Source organism: Malania oleifera, chromosome 1 (assembly GCF_029873635.1).
Source record: "Malania oleifera isolate guangnan ecotype guangnan chromosome 1, ASM2987363v1, whole genome shotgun sequence".
In the NCBI taxonomy this organism is placed as follows: Eukaryota; Viridiplantae; Streptophyta; class Magnoliopsida; order Santalales; family Ximeniaceae; genus Malania; species Malania oleifera.
Window position 1 is genome coordinate 9340583 of NC_080417.1, and position 27538 is coordinate 9368120.

General features: G+C 37.0%; 1 protein-coding gene across 17 annotated transcripts in view; it reads left to right on the top strand.

Moving 5' to 3' along the window:
• Positions 1-27087, top strand: part of LOC131163418 (uncharacterized) — a 76313-nt gene extending 49226 nt beyond the window's left edge. For 5 of the 17 annotated variants that reach the window (XM_058120012.1, XM_058120016.1, XM_058120008.1 and 2 more), the window contains 10 exons: positions 4624-4698; positions 5760-5830; positions 23635-23713; positions 23789-23863; positions 24002-24116; positions 24208-24265; positions 24358-24438; positions 25090-25223; positions 25298-25421; positions 26639-27087. In XM_058120012.1, coding sequence (XP_057975995.1) covers positions 4624-4698; positions 5760-5830; positions 23635-23713; positions 23789-23863; positions 24002-24116; positions 24208-24265; positions 24358-24438; positions 25090-25223; positions 25298-25421; positions 26639-26714 — 888 coding nt within the window. In that variant the 3' untranslated portion in view covers positions 26715-27087. The remainder of the gene's footprint in view (positions 1-4623; positions 4699-5759; positions 5831-23634; positions 23714-23788; positions 23864-24001; positions 24117-24207; positions 24266-24357; positions 24439-25089; positions 25224-25297; positions 25422-26638) is intronic. The other 12 variants (XM_058120049.1, XM_058120044.1, XM_058120068.1 and 9 more) reach the window with 7 other exon arrangements.
• The last annotated feature ends 451 nt before the right edge of the window (positions 27088-27538 follow it).

A 27538-nucleotide genomic window follows, 5' to 3' on the forward strand; every position in this document is an offset into this window, starting at 1 on the left:
AACTAAGAAACACCTTGTTAAAAGAGCTTAAAATATGTTTTTTTTTCTCTTTTTCATTTTGAAGCTCATTAGGCAAAGAGACTTAGAGACTTTAGTTTAAGTCTTGGAACACATTTTTCAAGGTTAAACAAGTTAATATTCCACGATTAATTAAGCAAAGAAGAGTTTAATTCAACAATTTAATTAAATGAGGAAATTGTTCTTTGGAAAAATTTTGAATTTTAAAATTAGTTCAATAATTTAATTAAATGAGGAAATTGTTCTTTGGAAAAATTTTGAATTTCAAAATTAATTTAATAATTTAATTAAATGAGGAAATTGTTCTTTGGAAAAATTTTGAATTTCAAAATTAATTTAATAATTTAATTAAATGAGGAAATTGTTCTTTGGAAAAAATTTGAATTTCAAAATTAATTCAATAATTTAATGCTACCTAATTAAATGAGAAAATTATTTTTTTGTAAAAAAATTGAATTTCAAAATTAATTCAATAATTTAATGCTACCTAATTAAATGAGAAAATTGTTTTTAAAAAATTTTGAATTTCAAAATTAATTTAATAATTTAATGCTACCTAATTTAATGAGGACATTATTTTTTGAAAAAGCCTATAAATACCTCTTTGGGTAATGAAAAAATAAGAAAGAAAAAACACAAGAATAGAGAGAAATCAGACAAAATTTGAAATTCATCTTATGCTGAAATTCTCCTGAAGTTCTTTGCTCACATCTTTTGCTGGAGAGGAATTCTACAATTTTGGTTCAAAGCTCGGTTCCAGTTTGCAATTCCATTTCTCTTTTAAACGAACCATTGGTGACTTCTAAAAACTTTAGAACTTCATATATTCTAATTTGCTTTGTTTTTTTGAAGTACAATTTACATCTCAATTTGTACAACCTACTCTAAATTTTGAGAGTATTTTTTGTACGCAGAATTTATATTATATTCTTGTAGATTGTGACGATTCCAGGTTTTCTGGATCATTGTCTAGGCGAGGGATTATCGCTTAGAGAGGTGCTGCTCTAGCCTTCTGAAGGAGTATGTAAATGTATTGTTCCGCCCGGTAAAGGAATAGGTTTAGTGAATCCTTTGGTAGTTTTTCCAAAGGCGAGGACGTAGGCTGTGTTGAAGCCGAACCTCATAAAATCCTGTGTCTCACTCTCTCTTTCCTTTACTCTTTATTTTCAGCATATTTATATTGCGTGGATGGTTTAAATTTGAAATCATATACACTACGTATATTTGGAAATCAAACAAACTTAAAGTTTAATTTTGATTTGGGTTGCGGAAACCGAAAGGGAGTACGTTGGTTAAACTATACTTTGCGGAAACCATACGGGAGTATGTTGCTTGGTTAAAACACCCAAAGAAAATTAACTAATAGTTTACTTGAATTCTGAATTTTGGGAAGAGTGTGGATGTGTGGTTGTAAATCATATAAAAGAAGCAAATTTATTTTAACAAGCATATCATTCAACTACAGGGCTTGATTCATATTTATAAGGCATACATAAACAAACAATTGTCCAAATTTTTTATTATTGTATATCTTAATTTTGGTTTGGTTGTTTGCTTTCAAATTGTGTTTGATTAGTTTGGATAGTGTGGTTGATTGATAGGTTATTTGGTGATTTAGTTGTTTAAATGCTTGTGTTGTTGATTGTATAAAAGAAACCAAGTTATTGTGTGTTTGACAAATTAAACAAACAAGTAAAAGAAGTGGTTAAACAATAAAAGAAGTTAAGTATTCTTAAAAGGAATTAAAAAGAAAGTTTTTAAATTCCCAATTCACCCCCCTCTTGGGAAGCTATCCTAATTTTAGGATTAGACAAGGGTATCCTCTTTCCCTGTTTTTTGTTCGTCTTAGTGACTGATGTTTTGAGTAGGATGGTTGATAGGGCTGCGGATGGAGGTTTAGTTAAAGGTTTGGGAGTGGGGAGCAGGAGGTAATGGTTTCACACCTACAGTTTGCTGATGATACTATTTTTTCCTTGTAGCCTTCTATTTTGAATATTTTGGGACTTTAGGGCTGAAGATTAATGGAGGGAAGAGTGGTATTGTGACTATTGATATGCTTGTTGAGCATGTAAGGGAGTTATCATTGGGGGTAGGGTGCGTTTAGATATAGTGACTTTTGTTCTATTTAGGATTTCCTTTGGGGGGTAACCCTAGATGTATTAGCTTTTGGGATCTAGTTGTCAAGAGGGTGTCTAAGCGTTTAGATGGGTGGAAGGGTGCTCTTTTTTGTTTGGGAGGCAGGATCACTCTAATTCTGGCTTGTCTTTCTAGAATTCTGTTGTGTTTTTCTTTCTATTTTCAAAATTTCTGTGGGAGTTGCTGCAAGATTGAGAGGATCGTGAGAGATTTTCTCTAGTTAGGGGTAGGGGGCTGTAGGGATCATCTTGTGGAGGTGGTTTGTAGGTCTAAATGAGAGGGAGTTTTGGGTCTTGGAAATTTGGTGTCTAAAAGCATGGCTCTCTTGGCCAAATGGCTTTGGCAGTTCCTTCTAGAGGATTCTTCCTTGTGGCATAAAGTTGTTTAAGACAAAGTTGGACTCAAGGTCTTAAATTTCGATTTCGACTCAAATTTCGAAGCTCCAAAAGTACAGAAATTTCGATTTCGATGTCGATTTCGATTTCAATTTGAAAAAATAATGGAAACTAGTAGTAAAGCATGAAACTCTTTGTAAAACTTTAGAAATGGTTAACAAACATAAAAATATAAGTTTTAAGATTAGTATATTACAAATTAAACGCATCTATGTTTTGTATGAGGTGGAAAAGTTGTAAAATAGTACGTGTATCAAACATGTTTGTAAGATAATGTACATTAAACATATTCAATTAATGCAAATGAAATTCATAAATCATTTAAATATTATTTATTATATAAATATTGATAATTTAGACATGAATGGTTAAATAAAATATTACTATAAGTTTATTTTTTTTCATATAATTTCAAAGCACTTGTGATAACCTTTTGTTTCAATAAAATAAATTAAAAGAAAATTTTCACTTCACTCTCGAGGTTTTGATAAATTTCGACAAATTTCGCTAAAATTTAGAGGTTTCGATAAATTTCGGATGATTCGTTGAGATTTCAACGGAAATTATGCAAGACGGAAATTGACTGCCATTTCGATTTCGAGGGTGATGGAAATCGGAAATTTCGACGGAAATTTCGACAGTTTTGTGGAAATTTAAGACCATGGTTGGACTTGACGAGAGTGGTTGGGATACTAATTTGGGTTCTAAATATTCTTCGGAAAGTCTGTGGAAAGCTATTTTGCAGATTTATCCTCTCTTTATTCCCCATACTAAAATTTTCTTGGGTAGGGGTTGTAATATTCATTTTTGGTAAGACCTTTGGTCGGGGAATGTTGTTTTGTCCACCTCTTTTCTTTGCCTCTTTCACCTGATCTCAATGCAGAATGAATCCACTTTTTTCTGTTATTGGTGACCAGGTGGTCCTTTATCTTCTTGAGATTTTCACTTAGGAGATCCTTGAATTATAGGGAAACGGAAGAATTATCCTCCTTGTTAGTCTTGTTAAATAATTTCTAGGTAACTTTGGAAGCTGATAGTCGATCTTGGTCTTTGGATCCCCTGGGGTTTTATTCTTGCAAATCTTATTGTGAGTTCTTGACTAGCTCTGATTTTTTCTTTCCTCTTCAAAACTTTGGAAGGCCAAAGTTTTGCTTAAAATCAAATCTTTTCTCTGGTTGTTTGTGCTTAATAGGATCAACGCTAATAATTTGCTGCAGTGGAGGCCTTTGAAAACTCTCTCTCTCTCTACATATGTGTGCACTTTGTTTTAATTGCTCAGAATTTGCTCCGCATCTTTTCTTGCATTCCGATTTTGCATGGAAAGTTTGGAACAAGTTATTCAGTTATTTTGAGGAAAGTTAGGTTTGCCCAGAGACAGTGCCGCAGTTTTTGGCTCTATTTTGTTGGTTTTGGTAGGAAAAAGGAACAGTGTTATGGAACTGTGCTGTATTTGTTGTATTTTGGGGTCTTTGCAAGGAATGTAAAATACAAATATACTCTCAGGGAAGAAGATATCATTTTTGTTGGTGTGGGAGGAGATTCATTATTTGGCTTCTCTTTGGTGTGTGGATTATGGAAACTTCAAGGGAATGTGCATCTTGGATATTGAGTGTGATTGGCATTCTTTATTGACTTATTATGGTTGCTGATTTTCCTGTATTGTTTTTGTTCCTTTTTGTTTGTTTTTTTTTTTCTCTGGGGCTTCCGGAGTTTGATAAGGAGATGTCTCTTCTTTTGATTGTACATTCTTAATTTATCAATGAATTTCTTTTTCTATAAAATAAATAATAATAAGTTTAGAACTGCAGAACACACACATTGAGTCCACAGATGGTTCAAAAAAAAAAAAAAAAACCTAATAGCAGCATTCATATGCTCCTGTTAAGGCTTGATATACATTGTTGGCCCACAGTGTAACAACTTAAGCTTTTAGATAATGATTCTAACATGGTATTGGAGCCAGGTTGGCTAGAGTCTAGAGGTCCTGGATTCTAGTCTTGTTTCTTGCATTTATTGTTTATCTTATTCCCTGTAATGGGTGTTATTTAGCATTTGTTTATCTCTCCATGTGCAGTTGGGTTGCACCTGTGGGGAGTGTCAAGGCTTGATATGCATTTTTGGCCCACAACCTAACAGCTTAAACTTTTTGGTAAAGTAATATTCTAACAGCTTCTTTCCTGCATTGTTCTCCCCCAACGAATGAAGTAGTACAGTGTAGAGGCATGAATAAGGAATGCACATGAAATTCTCATGGTTGCGTGATAGCTTTCAGATTTACTCAGAGGCATTTGTTCTGTAGGTTTATCCAATGAAAGAACAACTGACACACATTAATCCCTTTAATTGGGATTCCGTGGTTTTAATTTTTAATTTTTTCCTTTTTTGCTGGCCCAGCAATTATGACCGTTTGATCAGCTAGTTGATACGAATTTTCCCTTGATTCTCTGCCTTCCTGTTTCGCTACTTATTAAGTTTATTATTATATTCTTAGCTAGTTGAAGCTCATTATATATGCACATCAGTCAATTGCACGACAACTCTTGTTAATAACTACTCCATCCATTTCTTACAAATTAGCTTATGTGATAGTGAAGTGATGTGCCTGCCTGATGTGGCTTTGAAGTCGTGATGTGGTTTTTAACCATTCCTCAGTTTCATACACATTGATTACTTTTTGAATTTTAGTGAACTTTTAAATTTACTAAACCATTCTTCTGTATGTGGTGTGGCCCAGAAATTCCCTTTTGTTCTTCTGCACATATTGATGTAGAAATTTGGTTCCAGCCTAAAATTAAAGCAATCGATTATGTGGGAACTGATAATTTTCCCAATAAAAAAAGAATTTTTTTCCCAATATGATTTAATTTTATTTAAATTAATTTTTTTTTGAGGTTGTAAGTTATGTTATTATACATGTATTTGGATGTGAAAGCTCTAGATATCTTGTGTCTCAGTGGTAGACTTAAGTTTGCTTGGTAGTTGGTAGTTCTTATTGTCTTAAATTTATTGACAATGAAGAAGTATATCTCAGTAAGTTGTGCTTTCCAAATACAAGTGTGTACAAAAGGTTCTGACTTGTGATTTTATATTGGATGTAGCTTGTGTTGGATCAAGTGCCTAGATTGTTTTGATGAAAAAAATTTCAGGTTAGCACATTGAGATTTTATTCTGAGAAATAATCAGTATTTTTGTCACATACTTTGAATGCAGATTGAAGAGGTTGGGTGGGAGCATCTGCTGACATTGGGTGAAGGTTTAACATTTCTTACCTTTAAGTTCTTGTAAGATGCTCTTGCTCACTATTCATCATTGACTACATTTAGGATTTCTTTTCACTCCTTTTTGTTTGTTGATATGCACTATAACCTATGATTTCTTTATTCTCTTTTTCGTATGTAATTTTTACAAGCTATAGCAGCCAGATAATCTTTTCTTATTATAGATTTCACTAATATGCCTTCCATTGAGTGGAAGATATCTTTTTGACTTCCTATAATATTTGGTGTTAAGAAAGGCGAGTAAGTGAAAAACATAAAAGATTACGTTGGATAAGTTAGGTATTCTAAAAAATGAAAGTTTAAATGGAATTCAGCCGCTTTGAAAAGACATTTCTGATCAACACTTTCTTGAGTGGTTATAAATAGTAAATTTGGAATTGATGGGAGCGGGTGGGATACCAAAGCAGGTCTTAGATGTTCTTCAGACAGTCTGTGGAAAGCCATCTCTCAGATTTATTCCCTCTTTATTCCCCATACTAAATTTATATTTGGTTGGGGTTACCCAGAATTTTGAGAGGAGATGCTTTACTCTCTCTTTCTTGTACATTCCTATTCTGTCAATGAAATTCTTTTGTTCTAAAAAGAAAAGAGGAAAAAAAAATCACTTTCTTGAGTGTAGCATTTTTCCTTTTGGGACAAAGGTAAAGTTACTTTTGATGCAATGTTGGTGTTCCCTATGCTTTTTCTCAAAAAACATGAAGGAAAGAGTTACAATTTTCCAGGAGGTTGGAGCTGTTCTGCCTGGAAAAACATTGATTTCTAGGAGTCTGACGTTGTCCAGCATGGGAGTTGTATATTACATAAAACGACTAATTTGACGAGCTAATTAATCTAGCAGTCCACACACAAAAGCATACAATAAAAAAATACCAGGGCCTCCGTCTATTACTCTGCTCTCGAAGAGCACATCAAGGGAATTCACTGCCACTCAGAATCATACAACCATGCACTGTCTGCATCCGGTATACTTTCAATGCAAGCACAATATATTATTGTCTAATGTCTAGGAAGCCGAGTGTCAGTATCCAACATGCACCCAAAACATGTCAGACAGTTTTCTGAAATTAATAAATTAATTTTTATTTTCTGATTCTTTTCCGGCACAGCTGGACATGGTTAGACACAGCGGGGATATGGCTGGGCACTTCTGGGACCAAAATGCTGTGTTTTGTCCTTGAATAAAACCAAACCCCCAAAACAAAAAAAAAAATTGGCTCCTTTTTCACACATCTATTTGGCTTTCAGCCCTAACTCTTTGGCCTCTGCCTGCCACACTCCTTCACATCCCCTTTTCTGTGCTGGACCAGCAACCATTGACTGCCACAGAGTGTTTCTGAAAGTTCTCTGGTACAGGTGCGTCATTGGCTTCTCAGTTGTACACTTTCTCCTCCCCCTCCTGCCCTCCTCTTCCTGACCAGCCTCCTAACAGTTAGGCAGTCACTATCTGTCTTTTTCTTTCTTTTTAATTATTATTATTATTTTAAATTTCTTGATGGCTCACTGCATCACTGCCTTTTGGGCTTTATCCCTCAGTCCCTATTTTTGGTGATAACTAATAGTTGATGAAGTGAATTTTTCTTTTGTTTTTTATTCTGCTTTTTATAGAATTTTTTGAGCAGTGGCCTATTGCTGATGGCTTACTGCTTGTCTGCCTCTGAGCTCTCTAATATGAATGAAGTGAAAATATAGTGATATAATCTCACTCTGTTTTCTTTTTTCTTTTTTTTTTTTTTTTTATTGTTAGACTGATTTTTTTAACATTCATTATTTTCTAATATGAATGTAGCTAATGAATGTTGGATTATAGATGAAATTTATTTGTAGAATGTGCATGAATTTTGAATTTTTTTTACCTCAATATTTGTCATGTAAAAGGAAAAACATGCCTAAATATTAATTCTTTACATCAATTAGTTAACATACTCTGACCGTGTTGTATCCTTTATTTTATTTTATTTTTTATATTGCCATATCACCATTTTGATATCCTGTTGTACCTATGTCACAAGTCTGTATCAGTGCTTATTAGTCTCATGTTTTCAACCCTTTTCTCACAAAACAAGAAAAGGTAGAAAGAGAGTAAGAACACCTTTAGGTACACTTGAATAAGTCCTTTTGGGGGGATCACATTTGATGGGATTTTTGTGTGGCATAATTGAGGATTTTATTTATTGTATTTAATTACAAAATCCTCAGATTTTATGGATTTTCTACTTGTTAGAATAGATAGGCTATGTTAGTGACTGAGTGGTGTTAAGTGAGGGTATTTTTGTACTTGGAACTGATCGTAATGCTTCAGGAAACTGCCGCCTCCTATTTCTCTTGCTTGTTCTTTTCTCCTCTCCTCCATCTCTAACTTAACAAGGTATCAGAGCATTATTCTCCTCTAAATCTGATTTCCCTAAGTGCTTCTTTACGCGCTCCATTTTTTTTTTTTTCCCCTCGTATGTTCTCCTAATCAGCTACGAATATGATACTCTGGTTGGTTTTAGAGTTGTTTAGGGACACTTTTCATCTCAGTTTGGCTGTGCTGATGTGAAGTGAGTTATTTGTGTTCTGTTTATAGTATAGTTGTTCTGCTGTTCGCTGATTGGTTGTGGCATGATAATGCTGTGTGTGTGTGATTGATTGCTTGCAATCTTGTATGAGTTGCAGGTGGTTTTGATGGGTGTTAATGACTATTTTCTTTTCTTGCTGGCACTCACTTCTAGTTGCTGCCAGCCATTGTACCTGTAGCTGCTATGCTGCCAGGTTATTTATCAAGTGCCTGTGGTGCTTGTAATGGTCTGCTCAAACTTGTGTTTTTGACCTATATGGGATGTTGTTCAAATATGACAAAGAATATAGGTCCATCAGTGAGTATTGCAGCGCTTTGAAGGGTATGTGGGAGGAACTCAAGGGCAGAGTTCTTGGCTGCCAAGTTTTCGGCTGGGTTGCTTCCAGAGATTCAACCTGCCCATCTAAAATCTGATTTTTTGTTAGTGAATCCATGCCATATATGAATGAAGTAGATACTAAAATCCAATAAATCACCAAAGATGGCACTTAGTTTTGTCTCATGCATCGTTTTGTGATAGTTTAGCCATGGTTAACACTATGTTTAACTATGGTCTAGGAAGTGTTGGTGGACGAGGATGAGGTTTGGATGGCGGTTGTGGAAAAGGTAGACAAGGAGTTCCTAGTGGCAATTTTTGCATTTGCGCACATTGTGGCAAGGACAATCATACTATTGATCAATGTTGAGATCTCCATGTGAAACCTACTTGGGCCAATAAGTCTCTTGCCGAGGGTGATTGTATTGATGACACTTGAAGTGCACCTGGCCATTTCGTGGGAGTTGAGTACATCATCTACTGTGTCATGAGAGGAATGTAACAATCTTGTCCGCATGATTCAAGAACTCCAAAACGTAATCTGCTGGATGTAGTGCTTTTGTGGCCCATTCAAGTAAAATGTTTTATCCTTTTTATTTTGTGTTATATGTGCCTAAATTTCCCTTGAACTTGTTATTAGCTTGTCAATTAACTAAATCTCATAATTGTTTTGTGACCTTCTTTCCTTCTTATTGTGTCATTCAGGATCTCTAGACAAAGAAGAGGATTGGTGGAGGGATAGAGAAGGATGTCTTGGTACATTCCATAAAAATAGTACATGTGCACCCAAAGACATGAGACACAACAAAGAAAACTTGTTCGGATCCATATGAGGAACATGAACAAAAGATGTGCACCCAAAGACACAAGGCACAACAGAGAACATGGATATTTTTGGAAGCACAATGTAGAAGGGAATTTGCCCCCCTATTAAGCCATTGCAATGGTCCATAACACTCATTACTATTATTTTTGTAGTGTCAGGTCCTCTTTGGATGAATATATTTTCAACCCATAATCGATTTTTGGCTTCCCATTGTGCATTGATCCTCTTGTCCCCTACTCCCCTCCCTTACCCTTCTGGAAAAAACTTGTGCTCCTCCAAATTCATTAGTTATTGATCTAAAGAAACAATTTAGGGTTTATGAAAGACGGAAAGCAAGCACAGACATTGCTACCACCATGCAGCCGCCTTTTCTTCCCTTCACTGTTTCAACTTCTAGTTCTAAAGATCCATTCTAGCATGACTTGGATTTGCCAATTGCACACAGGAAAGGTACTTGTACATGTACTTAGCAGTCATTAGTTGCTTATCCTATTGCACATTTTGTTTTAGTTCAACACCTTCCTAGTCCTACACATTCTTTTTCCTTGTTAATAACCTCTGTGGCTCTGTCTCTATCCTTTCCTCATGTGGAAGGACTTGCTAACTCTGGGTGGAATCAAGCAATGGCTGTAGAATGGTTGCCTTGACTAGTCTGGGGACATGAGATTTGTTGGATCTTCCTCCTAGTGAAGGGTTGTTGGGCTGACATTGTTAACTATCTTCTTAATGACTACATTGACAGGCTTAAGGCTTGATTGGTTGCCAATAGGTATATTCAAAGGTATGGCATTCTCTCCTATTTATGGACTAAATTTTGATCATGTATTGATCTTGTTGGCAGTTAATGGCGAGTTAATCTACTTGACTCTCACTAGATTAGTCTAGACCTGACATATATTTTGTTGTGGGGGTGGTGAGTTAGTTTATGAAAAATCAAAACAATCACACTGGGATGTTGTTTATGGGATTCTATTCTACAGTATCTCATAGGCTCTTGTTTTAGAGGTTTGATTTATAAATGTAATAGAAACTGGGGATAACGGGATACTCTGGTGCAGATTGGTCTACTACTGGATATTGTACATTCATGGGAGGTAATCTTATTGCTTGGCATAGCAAGAAACGAGCTATTGCAGCAAGATCTAGTGTCTGAAGTAGAATACTGAGCTATGACTCATATTGTGAGTGAGCTTATGTGGTTGAAGCCTCTTATGTTAGAGATGGGATTCTTGGTTAAGAAGCCCATAGATATGTTTTGTGATAATCAAGTTGCCATTTATATAGCTAACGAACCCATGTTTCATGAGAGGACAAAGCACATTGAAGTTGACCCAATTTTTGATGGACGTTATGTTGAAGAAGGTTTTAAGGACTCCAATTGTGAAATTTGTGCATAAGTTAGGTGATATTTCCACAAAGACTTTATTTAAGCCTATCTTGTCTAGTGGTTGTAACAAGTTGGGGTTAGGTGATATTTATGCACCTCTAGCTTAAGGGGGAGTGTTAGACAAGATTAGTTATTTTATAACGATGTGCGTAAGTGGTATTTTTATCTTTCAAGTGTTTTTTTTTTTTTTAATAATTTTTTTTTTTTAGTATATAAAAGGGTAGTTTGACATTATTTCCAAAAGTGTGTTTCCTTTTTTAATTTTAGGATAAAAGCCTACAGAGGCTGCTTGCATAGAAGTGCGTGCAACTTGCGTTATTGGGAATTGGGAATTGAACACTAATTGAGTTTCACTCTGATTTCCCTGTTTTTTGTATTTTTTTCTTTATTTGTTGCTTTCTTTTATCTTCTCCTACTTTCTATTGTTTTCCTTCTATCTCCGTTTATCCAATCAATCTTGCATCAATTGGTATCAAAGCCTCAATTGAAATCCTCATTGCCACTGCTGTCATGCCCTTCCCCTACTTGGCCCTTTACCAATCAACTAGATTTCCACTGACAACCTTCTGAACACAGCCCTATCTTTGTCGATGATTTAACACATCAAAACCCTAATCCTTCTTCTCCAAAGAACTACGTAGAATGCCTAATCCCCAACAACTTCAGAAGCCTGCCTTGTGGGCGAAAATATAAGATGCCAAGAAGGGAAAAAAAAAAAGAGGTTTATCTCTGTTGAGTATAATTGGAAGCAACTGGAGAAGGATCTTGAAAAGAAAGGAAAAAAGAAATTGTTGGTGCTAAGCAAACAGCAGAGAAGATGAAGACCAAAACTTGATCTTCTTCCTTCATGCTGCAGATCCAGCCATGGTCAGAGTCTGTCTGAGCCTTCGCCTCCCATCCTAATCCATGTCATTGTTCATTTCTTTGAACCTTTGCCTTCGTCAATGAGAAGAAGAATGCCACGGATTGCCCAGCTGGCTTGAGAGATGCATTTGAGATCCAAATAATTTGCTAAAAAATTGAACCCGATGAAGTGTGCCTTTAGAGTTTGGGTAAGTATTTGGGCTTCATGGTGACATAGAAAGGAATTAAGGCCAATCTAGATAAAGTAGCGCATTGGTGGTCATGAGATTCTAGAGCCAGAAAGAGGTCCAGGTCTTGACATGGAGAATGTCAGCATTAAGCAGTTTTGTTTCTTGCTCTGCTGACAAATGTTTGCCTTTCTTCGAAATTCTTCACAAATGGAATTTAGGTAGGAAGAATAGGAAGAGAAAGTGTTTGTAGAGTTGAAGAGATATCTTGGTTCACTCTTGTTATTTACTAAAGCTAGGAAGGATTTTTTCCTATATGGAATAGTGGTAAGCTTCGTACAGGTTCGAGAAGAAGGGAAAATTCACAATCCTATATAATATAATGAGCAGGATTTTTGAGGGGTGTGGCTTTAAATTAACCTCTGGCAGAAAAAGTAGCATACGGCCTCATTAGCATAGAAGGCTAAGGCCTTACTTCTAAGACCACTGAATCATAGTCTTGATAATTTAGCCTTGTAGAGACTGGAGGTGTCCAGGAGATTAATCAACTGGTTGATTGAGTTGGAGGAGTTTAACATATGCTATCAACCTTAATGGACTATCAAGGCCCAAGTATTAGTGGGCTTCATGGTTGAGCATATGTTACCTAATATGATGAAAGAACCAATAAACCCTTGGACACTAGATATGGATGCTTCATCCAATGCTGCAAGTGGAGGAATAGGATGATTCTAAAGCCATTTGATGCCGTAGAAGTCACGGTATGCTTTGAGATTAGTGTTTCTAGTTGCCAACAATGATGCAGAATATGAGGCCATCCTTGTTGGGCTTAGTCTTGATAATAATTTTGGCGGCATTGCATTGGCATAGAAAGCTACACAATTGGGGTATTAGTGGCCTACAACAAGATGCTAAGGAGTTGGTTACAAAATTCTATAAATGCCACAGGTGTGCCAACATCCTGCACCTATTAGCTGCATAATTTAATCCTTGAGCTCATATGCTTTCCCTAATATATTAGGGTCAATGGCAAAGGCAGTTGAATAGTATCTTGCGGTAGCCATCGACTATTTCACAAAGCAAACTGAAATTTAAGCTTTATGTTGAATAATAGAGAAGTAGACATCTACCTTTTTTGGACTTCTCTACTTATGGAGCCCGCATGTGTGGTTCCACATCATGGGAAACAATTTGATAACACTTGGTTTTCAAAAGGCTTTGTGCAGAACTTGAGGTTGACTTTAGGTTCTCTTTTCAATATGATATCCCCAAAGCAATGGGTAAGTGGAGAATATGAATCAAACTATCATAGGCTTAGGGGCTTGCCTAGAGATTGCTCAAGGACGATGGATGGAAGAGCTACCAATTGTCTTGTGATATACCGTGCTACTAGTGGGGCAGCCATAGCCCATTGGCTAGACACCCTTCAAGCTCGCCTTTGGGGTGGAGGCCATTATATGCTTAGGGGGAAGCCTTGAGGATTCGACATTATGGCAAGAATAGTGATAAGGAGAAACTCAAAATGGAGTTAGAGCTCCTGGAAGAGCTCAAGGAATTAGCAGGGATCAGCTTGACTACATATCAACAAAGGTTGCCAAGTATTACAATGCAAGGGTGAAAACCAAAACCTTTAAACTTGGGGAGCTAGTGCTAAAGAAGGTGGGTCAGCTACTCAGTGAGCTAGGGGTCAAGAAAGTCTCTTCCAACTAGGAGGGATCTTATCAAATAACCAAAGAGACTAATAGGAGTTTTAAAGAAGTACTATGTAACTATCAATAGAAAATGTTTCGAGATCCGTTAAGGATGCTCTTCTATCCTAAATAGACTAAATAAAAGAGTTGTTTATCATTTTTTTCATATCATGTATGCGTCAAATTGAGTTAAAGGTAAAATGGGCCAAGTACACTGCACTTTTTCAAGAAATACACTATTGCACCCTTAAAAGTGAATATCAACTAGCAACCTCCAAGGGTGGCTCAAGTGGTAAACTTGAGGCTCTCTTAGTTAAAATGGTAGGGTTCGAGTATTGGGGGCTGCGACTTTCCATTTGAGATAATATCTTGGTATTTAAATGGGGAAGAGTTGAGGGGTGGACTCATTATCTTGGTCGATTAGTCAAGTGTCCAAAGGGTTTTGGGCACCGTCATTTCAAAAAAAAAAAGGGGGGGGGGGGGTTATCAACTAGTTATATGAATCATAGAATTGAAAAGTCAAGATCAACTAGAGGTCCATAAGGAAGACAGTACAAAACGAATCCCTTGGCCAAAATAAAAAGGGAAAATAAAATAAAAAATGAAAAGAAAAAAGGGTGAGCTAAAAACATCTACTCTTTAACATCCAAGTCCTCACCAGTGACCTCCTCCTTTTCCTCTTCATTGTCTTTTTTCCACCATACCCATTGACCTAATCCTAGAACTATAGATGTTAGGATACCTATGCTTGAATTGGGCATACTTGTTCAATGCCTTCTGTGTTTCTAGGTGGCCTTGAATTCTCATCCCAAAGTTGTGTTACTTTCAAAAGTTTGGTCGCCATTGATCCAATATGATACTTTACATAAGAGTTTTCATCTTGCATTGATCCTAGTAACATCTTCTATGCTTTTCCTTTGCATCTCATACTTAGAACATCTCACGACCTTGATTCATAGTGCGAAGTGGAAAAAGTGAAAAGATATAAGCAAAGAGTTGCATTGATGAGGGAAAGGGAAGTATAGTGCAACTAGGTTTGACCCAATATGCCTAATGCTTGAGGGAAGAGCTTCGAACTACTAGACTTCTAGTACAATCATGTTTAGCTTTTCCTAGGTCCTCTAGGTGTACATATCAACGTAGCACGTTAGAGGAATGTGGAATCATGCAACGCAAATAAGGAGGCCTAGGAAGGTGGAGGAATGCTCGCGTCCTTACCACCAATTCCTTAGAGTGGGGCAAGTGAGCATCCAGAGCAAGAGGATGAGTTAGCTTCCCCTCTTTTTTTAAGACTTTTTGCCACTCTTCTTTTGTTGGGGAAGAAGGCGAAGTCATGTAAGAGAAGAAGTAAGGCCTTGGGAAGATCCTTGTTTGAGAATACTTAAGAAGAATAGGATCGAGGATTGTTGGGTTTAGTTAGTAGTTTATTATGTGTTTAGTTTATTTAGTATAGTATTATGTGTATTTCGAGTTATGTGAGTAGTTTCATGTGTTTAGAGGCTTTCTTGTAAATAGTGTGTGAAAACCATGTTGTAAGCAATTGTTGAATTTGAATTGAAGTGAACACAAGTTTTCCCCTTGTATCTCCTCTCTCTGCCTTCCTTGCTCTCTTCAATTTCTTCTAATCTCTTTAATGACTGCATATCCTTGATGCTGAGCCTGCTTCACAAATACCATCAAAATCCACCTTGCTTGACATACATGTTGACATAAGAAGTTCAAAGGTAATAGTGTATGTATGAAGTACATATGCAATAAAACAAAAAAAGAAGAAGAAATGGGGGCAAACTTTTGATGACGGGGCAAAGCCCACAGTTGATAAGGTTGGATTCACAGATGAGCTCCTCAAGATGCAAGACCCTTGGCGAACTGCTAGGTTCTTAAGCTCGATAACTTTTGCTTAAGAGGTTCCTGTATTAGGTTGTGGAGATGAAAAAGGATTAGAGCGAAGATTACTAGTAAAAAAAGGACTCTGAAGAGATTAGAAAGGTATGTCACCTTGAAGAGGGGCAGACCATCCCAGAGGGCCAGAGGCCCACTCGGACCTAGCTGCCTAGAAGTGAAGAATTATCTACTTTGTCATCCTTGAATGGAAGAAGGTCCTGTGGAAAATAGCTTGCATTTAGGATGGTAGGTGAAGTACCACCACCCAGCTGGGATGATTCCTTAGCTAAAAGCAAGCCTTGATAACTTGTGCATAGGTTGGTGGCCACATCAAAAGTAGTGAAGCAAACTCAAACTAAAATTAGTCATGAATTTAGGGTTATTTTACCTACATAGATTTTAAAGAACTTGAATACATTACAGGGAAAAAAAAAAGGTGAAAGGGAAAGCATAGCCCTAAGAAAGGCTCCTTGGAGGCACGTCTACCTCAACACTCACAAAGGTGGCATGAGACTCTTATTGGATGGAAACTTTGTTTTGAAGATCCACAAGATTATAAACCAAAATAAAGGCAAGAAAATTAAAGGAGTTACACAAAGAAACAAATATTTGGCTTGGGTAAAATTGAACCAAATAGCTATGAGGTTATGAGAGCGAAGATCATTCAAAGAGCATCCAAATAATTCTCAAAAATATGCGAAAATCATGAACAATGCGTGAAATATTACACAAGAGAAACATACCTCCAAATTTCACCCACCAGAAATCTCACAATCCTTTCATGGAAAAAAGTGTTGAACTCCTCCCATTACATTAGGTAATCTTGGAAACTTACCATAATCCATTATACTCCTTCCAAATATCAAGTGAATCTCTCTCTTCCTCATCCTACTTGTGTGCCAATATGCAGTCAAATTCAATTAGTTTGAGTGTTAGAAATGGCAAAGTAAAAATGTGGAAGTTTGCAACAACAATAGAAAGTGATTGTGCCTTACCTCTCCTAAGTTCTCCGTTTCTGTAAGCTTAATCCACCAGCTTAGTAGGAAGTTTATGGTTATCCCTTATGAGGGGTCTTTACCCCTTTCTTGATACCCATGGGGTTAGTTATGCCTCCTTTACTTCTTGGGGAAACCATGGGCTCCCATATTGAATGGGCAAGGGCCCTTGCTATAGGTCATATCTTGCACCCTTAATGAGGATTCATTTTGGGAATAGGTAAAGCGCACGAAAGATCTAAGCTCCAAAGTCCCATTTATTTCTCTTAAGTTTATGTTCCAAAACCCAAGGTTGATTCCATAGTTTCCATACTAGTGAGTTCAGTATCGACATTCAAAGTTGAGTGAGGAGATCTTCACCTTTGTCAAACTTGTTATGAATGCTCTAATGAGACTCATTTGGAACTTTGTGTGGAACACATTATGCAAGTGAAAAGGCAAAGGCATAAGGGATGCGTCTTACCGCGGATGAGGTGTGGCATAAGCCTTTTGGGATTTTAATTTTTTTTTAAAAAATTTATAGAAATAATTTTATATATTGTAAATAATAAATTTTTATTAAATAAATTATAAAATCAATTATATAAAATTTTAAGACTTCAGTTTCATATAATTCCTACTGGTTATGGCTTTGCCATACAACCACGTGCCTTTCCAAGGAAAAACATTCCTATTGGGTTCTCTCCCAGCCAATAAGGATAAAGCACATTGCTTGAGAGCGCCAAAGAGATCCAGTGACATTTCGCAACCTAAAATCTAATAGTTAAGCCCTTTGTGCTTCTCACACACATCATCCTAGAAAGAATCGAGCACAAAAAGAAATTTTCGAGTGCCGATACAGTTGAGAGATGGTCAATAGCTGATCATAGAAATTCTTCAGAGAGATAGGAAGGTCTAGGGAGGTTGTCGAAGAAGCTTCCTATTTTGCGACCATCAACCAAAGAGTGAAGAGGTTGGGCTAAAAAAAAATGTGGATCAAAGGTGCAGAGTGATATGAATTCCTACTTTGCAATGATTGAATGAGGTTCCTTCGAGCCCTAATCCATTCTTTTGCTTCTTTATTTTTGATAAGAAAATATATAAATTTGTGTTCCCATTATGTGTACGCCTTCTTTGGCAAGTCGTCAAAAACGTTTTTTTTCTCTTAGGCATGCGCCTTCAGAAAAGTGCCTTGATGCGCTTTGGCCCTTAAACATCCTTGAGAAGCGCCTTGGAAACGCCTTCTAAACCACTGCATTATAGTGAGCTAGTTGGAGAAGCTCAAGCACATCAGATTACTTGAACTATGTACTTGACTTTGTAGTTGGCTTGCTATATTTAGGCCTTTTAACTCCGTCATATAGACCTTGAGTAGCATCTATGGGGAGGGCAACTAAAATACAATCATGATTCAAGCACATCAGATTACTTGAACTATGTACTTGACTTTGTAGTTGGCTTGCTATATTTAGGCCTTTTAACTCTGTCATATAGACCTTGAGTAGCATCTATGGGGAGGGCAACTAAAATACAATCATGATTCACTAAAAGGTAAGCAGTGTAATAGAAAGTTTGAAAAATGCACTATATATATACACATATAACAGAGATGCTAAAATCTGTAATTACAAAGGATCAAAAAAATAAAACAAGGATAGCAGATGGCCCTATCCATCTCTCTCAGTCTTGTTCTCTCTCACCGTCGGATTAAAATTCATCTCTTCTTCTTTTGCGTTCATTGCAATGAAGATTGGTTTAGGTTATGATGACCGAGCTATTTAGATCGAAGGAAAATCCTTTGCTCTACATTTGGACAAGAGAGGGAAGTTCATCTTTGCTTGTGGTCTAGAAGAATGTCGTTTGTAATAGATGGGTTAGGTTATCAGAAGAGGTTGTTTCGTGGTTCAATGAAGGGTTGTCAATTTTTGGTCAGATAGAGAGGGCTTTTCAGAGTTTTCGCAAGGGTATTACAAACTATTGGCTGTTGATTAGGTGGACAAAGGTGGGAAAGTTCTTGGAGTTAGGGTTAGGTTGGAAATGTAGAAGGTTTTCTATATTCATTTTTGGTGGCGCAAAAGGTGAGGGATGGCAAAGTTTTGTGTGTTTTTTGTGACTTGGCAAAGAAGTTGCCAAAATACTTGGGTGATATAGTTGCAGATGGTCATCCATGTTTCAGATCGTGGGGGCAGGTCGTGCTAAAAGGTAATAAAGATGTAGGTGAGGGTTGCGATCAATGTTTTAAAAAGTGAAGGTGTAAGGCGAGGCGTAAGCCTTTTAAGAATTTATTTTCAAGATTAAAAAAATGTAAACAAATTTTATATATTTTTAAGATAAAGAAAAATTAAGAAAATCATAAATATAATGTAAGAAAGAAAAATTGTAAATACTTTGCAAACTACTTGTCGGCTGTTCAAAAATTGCTAACTTGAACACATGACATAAATCATGACAAGAGATGGCTATACTCTGACATAGTCCAAACTATTTTCATGATCTAAGATACAACTCTATTATTTTGGAAAGATTGAGGTTCAAGAGTTCTAGAAATCAACTCTTATTATGCGATTCCTTTTACACAAACATGAAGTTAAAATTTTTTAACCAATTTTTTACCTAAGAATCATATACCCAAAATGCGTAAGCCTCAACCAAAAAGGTGCAATGCCTTTTGTAAAAATGCGTTAGCCTTTTTGGAATTTGGTATTTTAAATTGAGCCTCAAGGCATTTTAGGCATGTTGTGCCTTGAGGCAAGCCTTAAGGTGAGCCTCGATTGAGCCTTTTAAAACATTAGTTGTGATCATCAAGCCCTCTTTGGAGATCAAGTTATGGTGGCCGATTGGGAAGATAGGTGTTGTAGGTGTGGCAGTGTGGTTCAGATGAACAAGGCTAAGCTTCCGAAGATAGTAGCAGTTGCTGTTAATTAGCTGAAACCAACCATCGTCAACTAGTTCCCAAGTAGTCAGTAGCTTTCAAAGGTTGTAATCTTCGCCAACCAGTCGTATTTGCCTAATAAGGTAGTTAGGGTTCCAATGGAGTTGCTCATCTCAAATGTTGCTAGGGCTGCACTCTAGGGGGAGGTTGCGAAGAGACATGGGTCAGGAGGTTTGTTTCTAGTTTTGGCCCTGACCTAGCTAATTGATAAGAGGGTTTTTTTTTTTTTTCTATATAAACTGGGCCATTTACTTGAGCAAGCCCAAGACTTTGATTTATCTAAGTTGGGCTCTAGTGAGGAATCTAAGGATGATCCTCATTCCATGGGTTCTATTCAGAAGGTAAATGGCAGAAGTTAAGATGTTGGACGGGGAAACAGGGAATCAGATTAGTCAGAGTCGGATTTCAAGAATAGAAGGACTAGATTTCAGTCCTTAAACCACAGGAAACGAGCACTAGGAAGGAGGAAGTTGGACTTCACGTTAGTTTGTATGGACACCGATATGAGGAAGGTGTTTGATGAGAGAAAATTCTGGTGCAACAAGGACAAAGCTTTTAAGGAGAGACTCAAGCAGAGAACTTACCATAGTGGAAGACTCTCTTGCAGAGGAGGAGGTTGGGTGTAGCAATGGGGAAAGGAAAGACAAGGAGGTTAAGAAATGAGATTTTTGGATTCAAAAAGTGATGATCTGAGTGAGTTTGACTGTGGTGGGGGGTTATTGTTAGATGAAATTTGAAAATAATTTGGGTATGTGATTACGCGCTAAAACTGCGTAATTAGGCGTTCTAATCCGAGCTTTACGGCTTATATTTCTAATTAAATGCCCAATTACATCCAATATTTTAATAAAGTGCCAAATTTATCATTCTTGAGTTTTATTGCACAATTTATGAATTTTTGGCAATTTTTTATTGCAAAAAAATTCTCAGGAATCAAAACCGGAACCTTTTCGTAATTTGTTTATAACTTTTCTGTCCAAGCTCCGATTGAGACGATTCAAATTTTTGGAGAAAGAGGAAAGGATTATCTACAACTTTCGTGTTTTGAGTTTCGTGAGAAATGGGCTCCAAGAGGGTCAAAACAAACCGTGTTTGCAGAGATTAAAAATGAAAGAAAATGAAATATATATATATATATATATATATATATATATTAAAACACTTGATTTGACCCAGCCATGCATGACTGGGTCGGGTCCTTCTCCACCTGGGTCTCGTGTAGGGCAGCAACCCCCCCACTCTCTATTTAACTTTCTTTTCCTCCTCCTTTTCGGTGTGCCTCTGCGCACCCTCTGCTCTTCCCCTTTTCTCCCCTACCTTTCCCTTCTGTTTTATTTTTTTCCCAGCCAACCGGCCGTGAGCCAGCGGCCACGACTCCCCTCTGCAGTGCAGTCTGTTCCAGCCACATAGATCACCCGAGGCTCCACCTTTCCAGCAGAAGCTACCTCTGCCAGAAGCCACTGCTGGAGTCCTCTGCCACCAGCTGCTGCACCCCAGCTCTGCCGCTGCTCGGCTGCCAGCCGGAGTATCCTGCAACTCCTCCTCCAGTAGCTCTCCACAGCTGCAGCCGAGTGTCTCCCATAGGCTCTCTCTCACTCTCACTGCTGCACAGCCGAGGAGTCTCCACGCTCCAGCTCTCCAGCCACGGTTTACAGAAGCCCACGGCCACAGCCATCCACAGCCGAGGAGACCCAATTACCTGCTGTTGCTGCTTCACAGCCGGCTGCCACTCCCTCTTCTTCCCTCTGTTCTCTCTCTCCCTCTTCTTTCTTTTCTTTTTCTTTCTTTATTAAGTTGGTTATTATTATTATTGTTTTACTGATTGAAGCTAATCGAAAAAAATTGGATTTTGAGTGATTATTTAATTTGTTTTAGCATTATTATATTTCAATTAATTATTTGAATTCTCAAGTAGTTTAGCAGTGAATTTTATTTGTGGTATTTAATTATTTTAAAGGTCCGTTTTTTATTATCTACGTATGTGTTTGATTGATTTTTCGTTCGTGCTTGTTTTAGTTATGTGTTTAAAATTACCGTCTTTTGTTAACGCGTGTTTGGATGCTTGCCTGATTAGACGTAGGGTTTCCGTTTTCTCTGCTATTGCAAGCATGAGTGGCTAAGTTCGGTAACTCGGGTTATGGGTCGATGTCGTTTGCTTTCCATGGTTTATTAGTTCTCCTAAGAAATTATTGATAAACTTTTATTTGGTTGAAACTGAAAATTTAAGGCATCGCTGATAAATCGCTGGCTCTTATCTCTTGTTTTGTTGTTGACGTTAGGCACATCAAAACCTTGATTTAATCTAGGATTTTCATCAACTAATTTACATGACATTAGGTTGATGCTTAATGAGAGTTTATATTTTCTTCCGTTTGGATGTGGCAAATTTACTTGAGCTTAGTAATAAAATTTCATCTTATTAATGCCTTGATTGGATTAACAAGAAGAGGAGTAAGGCCTAGGGAATTAGTAAACGGTGGAAGCAAACAGACATTAAACCCGTAATCCGAGTGTTTGGTAAATTGCTTTAGTTAATCTGTATAGTTTGTTTGCGTTAGTAGGTTTACATTTTTGGAAAATTGATAAAACTTTAGTCTCATTTTGATAGTTTACTTGAGCATCTCCCACTTTGTTTACTGTTTTCAAAATCATAAAAAGATCAAAAAGAGTTTCAAACCCCATTTTTCAGCAACAGGATTTCACTAAACTTTCATAAATACTTTGATACTCAGTGGTCCCTGTGGAATACGATCCTGGACTCATCCTTGATACAATTTGACACTTCTGCACTTGGAAGCACAACCCAGAACAAGTCAGTATGCTTCAATGCTTCAATTTGGAGGGAGTGTATTTTTTGAAATGATGGTTTGGTCAACAATTTATAGCATAGGGATAGAATATTGCCTACTCCCATGGAGGAAATTCCCAAGGAGGATTTAGAAGCTCAAAATCTTTTGGTTAAGTTGGCTTAAAAGTTGAGTGATATGGGAGGAAATGAGGTTCCCATGGATGGTGGCAAAAGTCGTAATTGAAGGGTCAATGAGAATTAATGAATTTGAAGAGTTTAGTAAATTATGATGGAAATGCTTTGGAAGGGGTTTTCTTTGTTAGTTTTATCTAGTTTCATGGTGTAACCTTTGTTTTTTTTTTTCTTTCTTTTTTGTTTTTTTTTTTGTTTTGGCGAACTCCTTGTCCTCACGTTGTGCCATCCTTTTTCCCTATCTAATATACTTTTTTAATAATCAAAAAGAAAAAAAAAATGCACACATATGCAACAAAAAGGGCCCCAGTGAAGAAGGGGACAATACGCAAACAAAGGAGATAGCTCCTTCTTCATGGCCCAGCCCCTTTTGTTGCATTAATAATAATAAATGAGGCAGACAAAAGATTGGGAAGGGAGAGACAAGAAGGGAGCTTGAAGAGATACTGAGCATGTGGAGACTGAATGTGGGGAAGCTGAAATCATTCTACTGATCACATTATGTATCTCTTCAAACAACTTACGCATAAATATTCTTTTCTCTCCTCAAATCCTGGTTGAAAAAAAGGGGGGGGGGGGGGGGGGGAGAAGGTGGATTCAGGTGGCCATGGCTACTGGACACAGTGCTATGAAGAGTGATGGCTACTGGCTCCGTCTCACTGGCAATAAAATTGTTGTGTATCATAATGAGAGGAGGAGTTGAGGATGAAGAAGAGGAGAGGGGTGGCTTGGGTTGTAGTGTTCTGGTTTGGCTTGCTGCTATCCCTCCTTATAAGTACCGCTTAACCTGTTTCTTCTTGTTAGTTATTGATTTTGTTTGTTTTCTTCCTCTATGCCTCCTGCTAATTCATCTGCCCTTCAATCAGTCACAAATATGGCTTGATAAAGTTCCCAAGACCTCAACCCCAAAGTTTGCCACACAGTTGTCAACTATCAAATTTTAAATGAAGGATTTGGTTCTTGTATAAATATTTTACTACGAAGTAATTGAACAAGCCTTATTAGTTGGTTAAGTACACACTTATTAGTTGGTTACTCATTTCCAGATAATTTGTTACTAACAAAAAGCACATACTTTTATAAGTTTTCATAAATTGTCTGTTAATTAGTTTTAGTTGACATTTTTCAGTTAATGTCTCATGTTATATTTTATTCCATCATTCAAGTGTAATTTCTCTTTTAATTAGGAATTTGAGTTTTTTTTTTTTCAAATTAATTTTGAGTGCTAGAGATAAGGAGGGACGAGTGCATGTTTTGGAAATTCATTTGGATGAGACCTATCCCAAATGTCCACCTTCAATTTCGGCGGTTCGTATCATTCTTATCTCTTTGATTTAAAATTTTTCCCTTAAGCTCTCAGTAATATATGAATTTCTTCCTCAGGACCTGCCTTATCTTTTTAATTTAAAATGGTCAGTGAACTCAAGATTGAAGGATGTAGTGCAACTGTTCCAAGAGGTAACTGCTGCGAGTTTCTTAAGCAATCATATGAATCTTTCAATTGGTTCCTTTCAGTCACTAGTAGACATATTCTATCTCGTCAGTGGTTTGTGTTAAGTGGGGTAATTTTTATTGACTTTGTATTACTGCATCCAGCATCTGGATAAGCTTCAGGAATTTTGGTCTACCTTGGATGATATAGACAAGTCTCTTTGGGTTGTTGATCAAACACAGCCATCTCATGCAGCATCGCATCGACTAATCAATATTGGTGAGCTCCTCTGTTGATTGCCCAAGTGCCAAGGGTTCTTTGTTTCTTATCTTTCCATTGGTTTTAATCCTTTTTAAGTTCATTTTTCTAGGAAATGATTGCTTTATCACATTATCTATAAATACAAAAGATCCAAGATCTTTACCAGAGTAAGAATTCATTCAGTTATTTATTGGTGTTATATTGTTGGACTTTTCTTCTACTTATTGTATCATTTATAATCCTGTAATGGGATTTTAAGTTGTGGCAGGTGTCGTTTTATGGGTTCAGATTTCATGGTAAACTCATTGCGGAAGATGTGGAGGAGAAATAGCAAACGATGGTATTCATGTCTTCAATTGTATCATCATTTTAACATCTTATCTGGTAACAACTAACAGGTCTAGCTAGATTATTGACTTCAAACGAATACTTGTAACACCACTAACCACACATGCACATGCATACGCATGCTAACTGCTTACTTCAAGATTATTTTAGCACTGTTTCAAGTTTTTCATTTTTTTGTTTCCTTTTCTTGAAAAAGAAGCCCTTCAAATCCTCTAATAATTTAAAGACTGGCTATTTGCTCATTTCAACCATCTTTTTCACTCCCTCGAACATAAGAATCCATCCTTTTAGAAGTGTTCCCCTCTCTCCACCCTAAATAAATAAATAAACCAACATATGTAGCTATTTGAAAAGATTTTAGTGATTCCACCAGCATCAGACTTCCAACCTCGTCATCATCACTATAGCCATCCAAAATCAGTTATACTGCATTATTCAGATGTCTCAATTGGTCCCCTTGGAGGAAGGGCTAAGCAAGGGGGCAACAGGTAGGAGAAATGGAGATTTGGTCTCTAGAAGGATTTGGCATTGCTTATATTTTACAAGAGATGCTTATTTATAAATGCATTTCTATATTGTTGTTGTTATTTTGATGTTTTCCCATCAGTAACATTTATTTTAAGCACTTGTCTTAATCACTTAGGATAAATGAAAAACTACCTTCAGAAAATCTTGTGAATGTATTGGAGATCCAACTGCCACGACCTCAACATGTCCAGAATAATAATCATCTGCAAGTTGAATGTGGAATTTGTTATGCTCAACATCTCCCATTTGGTAATTATGCATTTGCTTGCTTAGAAGACTCCAAACTTTTAATTCATTTGCTGACTTTGTTGTGCTAATGCCAGATGATGAGCTAGGAGCCAAGAGTGGAAGTGGAACAGACTACACATGTGATAATATCAATTGCAGAAGGAATTTCCACAGCATTTGTCTAGGGGATTGGTTGCGTTCTATCACAACGACAAGGCAGTATGTTGATCTTTTGGGTCTTTATGGATTCGTATTTGCATTATTAATTAGTACCGATTGATTTTTTTTTAACCACATTCTAACAAGATTCTGGCTAGTAAAGATTGAAGCATTGTCTTTATCTGTGTGTCTTATCTTAGAATATGTTGCACATACAGCTGGAAGGGTTAGGGTTCAAGACTTTGTGATAAAACCTGAGCTTCGTGGACATGCTCAAGCTTAGTTGCTTAATGCAACCTTATCTTTGAATTTTTTTTTTTTTTTTTTTCATATCCCATGAAGGACTGCACATGTGGCAACCCTCCAGCCTCCACCATGGCCAAAAACCTTGCAAATGTTGCTATGAGTAAGATCTGTTCTCAGGTATTTAGTAAAAAGTAAAAACTCCCTATAGATTTTATTCTACATGTTATGGCACCTAGAGTGCCTTCATGCAGCTTCACCATAGACGTAGTTGCATAGGTAGCTGCCAGTGCCTTGTCCTTTCTTGTTTGGTTTGCTGCTTAGAATCAACACACAAGTGATAGGCAATCGGGTGGTGCGGGGTGTTTGGGGAGGCACATTCTTCATCCATTTTTTTTTGGCTATGGAGGGAAATCAGCCAGCCCTATCTCACATAAAATGGATAAGGCCCCTTCCTTGGCCAGTCCTATCCCCCAACTCTTGAGTTGCACCAAACATGGGCTAAGATTTCTTAGCGTAGCTTAGCCTGTGGAACCAAATGAAACTCTTAAGGTATAAGTGTGTAGATTAAAAAACATGGACCCTAACCATAATTGATGTTGGGTCAGTGTCAGAAATCTGAATTAAAACCATTTTTATAGTCTGCTATTATTTTTGCATTTTTATCTTATCATTTGTGATGATATAATGACCCCATACTTGATGGATTTTTTACTTGGTAGTGCTTATATGAACACTACGTAGAGAAATTCAATTTCTAATGCTGTGAGTTGGTGGCACTAGTTACTAGAAGTGCAACATTTTTGCTGTTTTATTCCCACTCTTAGCAAGACTATTTTGAATTGATCATTGGTTCTTTTTCTCCTAAAAAAAGTTGCTTCAACATTCCAAAAATTGTTGCGATTAGTCCATCAGTTCATTGGAACAATATAATTGTGAGATTATTTGGACTGGAGTGAAAAATATGTGCACGCTTGCATTTTCTGTTTGCCCTGTTACTTGGTTTCTGATTCCCGTGCATGCTTGTGTTGCAGGTCATTTAATGTTCTGTTTGGGAATTGTCCATATTGTTCAGAGCCAGTTGCTGTCAAAATCAGCACTCACAGGTGAATCCTTGTTGCACTCATTTCATGTGGCATAGTCGCAGAAGCAGGCTGCAGTGAATGCTCTGCACAAAACACAAGCACACCATACAAATAATGTCTTGGATTATGAATTTGTTACTGGAGATGAGATTACCTAGCCCCCTTAAACTGTTCATTGTTTTCCACTGGCATTTTTGCCTGTTCAAAGCCTTTTTTGGCTGATACAATCATGAGGATGACATGGATTTTTGGAAGCCATCCTATGTAAGCTCTCACTCACCAACTTACCTCTGATCTGATAACATGCCATTCCTCACCCATTTTTTGTCTAATTGATTGTATCTACTTATCTTGGTGATTATCCATTTCAAGCAAGTCACCCATACTTTGTGTTGAAATTACTCACGAGTCCATGACTTTATTACTTGTCTGGAACCGATTGTATTAATTTCTCAACAATAGGGGGATGTGCACTTGCACACTTAGACAACATGAGAATTGCAGTGGCTTAGTAAATTTGGTGCAATGGAGGCCCCATGCTTAATGGGCTCTGTAACATACAGAGCATTTTTAGTCTATTCTCTCTCTCCGCTCGCGCGCTGGCGCACATACGCAGTTGTCAGTGGCCATGCTACTCTAGTTCTCTCTGCCGATGAATAAGAATTTATTTCAGTTTGGAACTTCTTCTGGGTGACCTCTAAATTTGAAGTTCACTGCTCCCTGGGTGAACCATCAAAGTTGAAAAGTTTTAGGCAAAAAAGTTTGGGATGGGGATGTGAATGAATATAAGATGCTGAACTGGATATCCCGATTATGTGCTTAGGTTGAATAAAAATGGTGAAATATGCT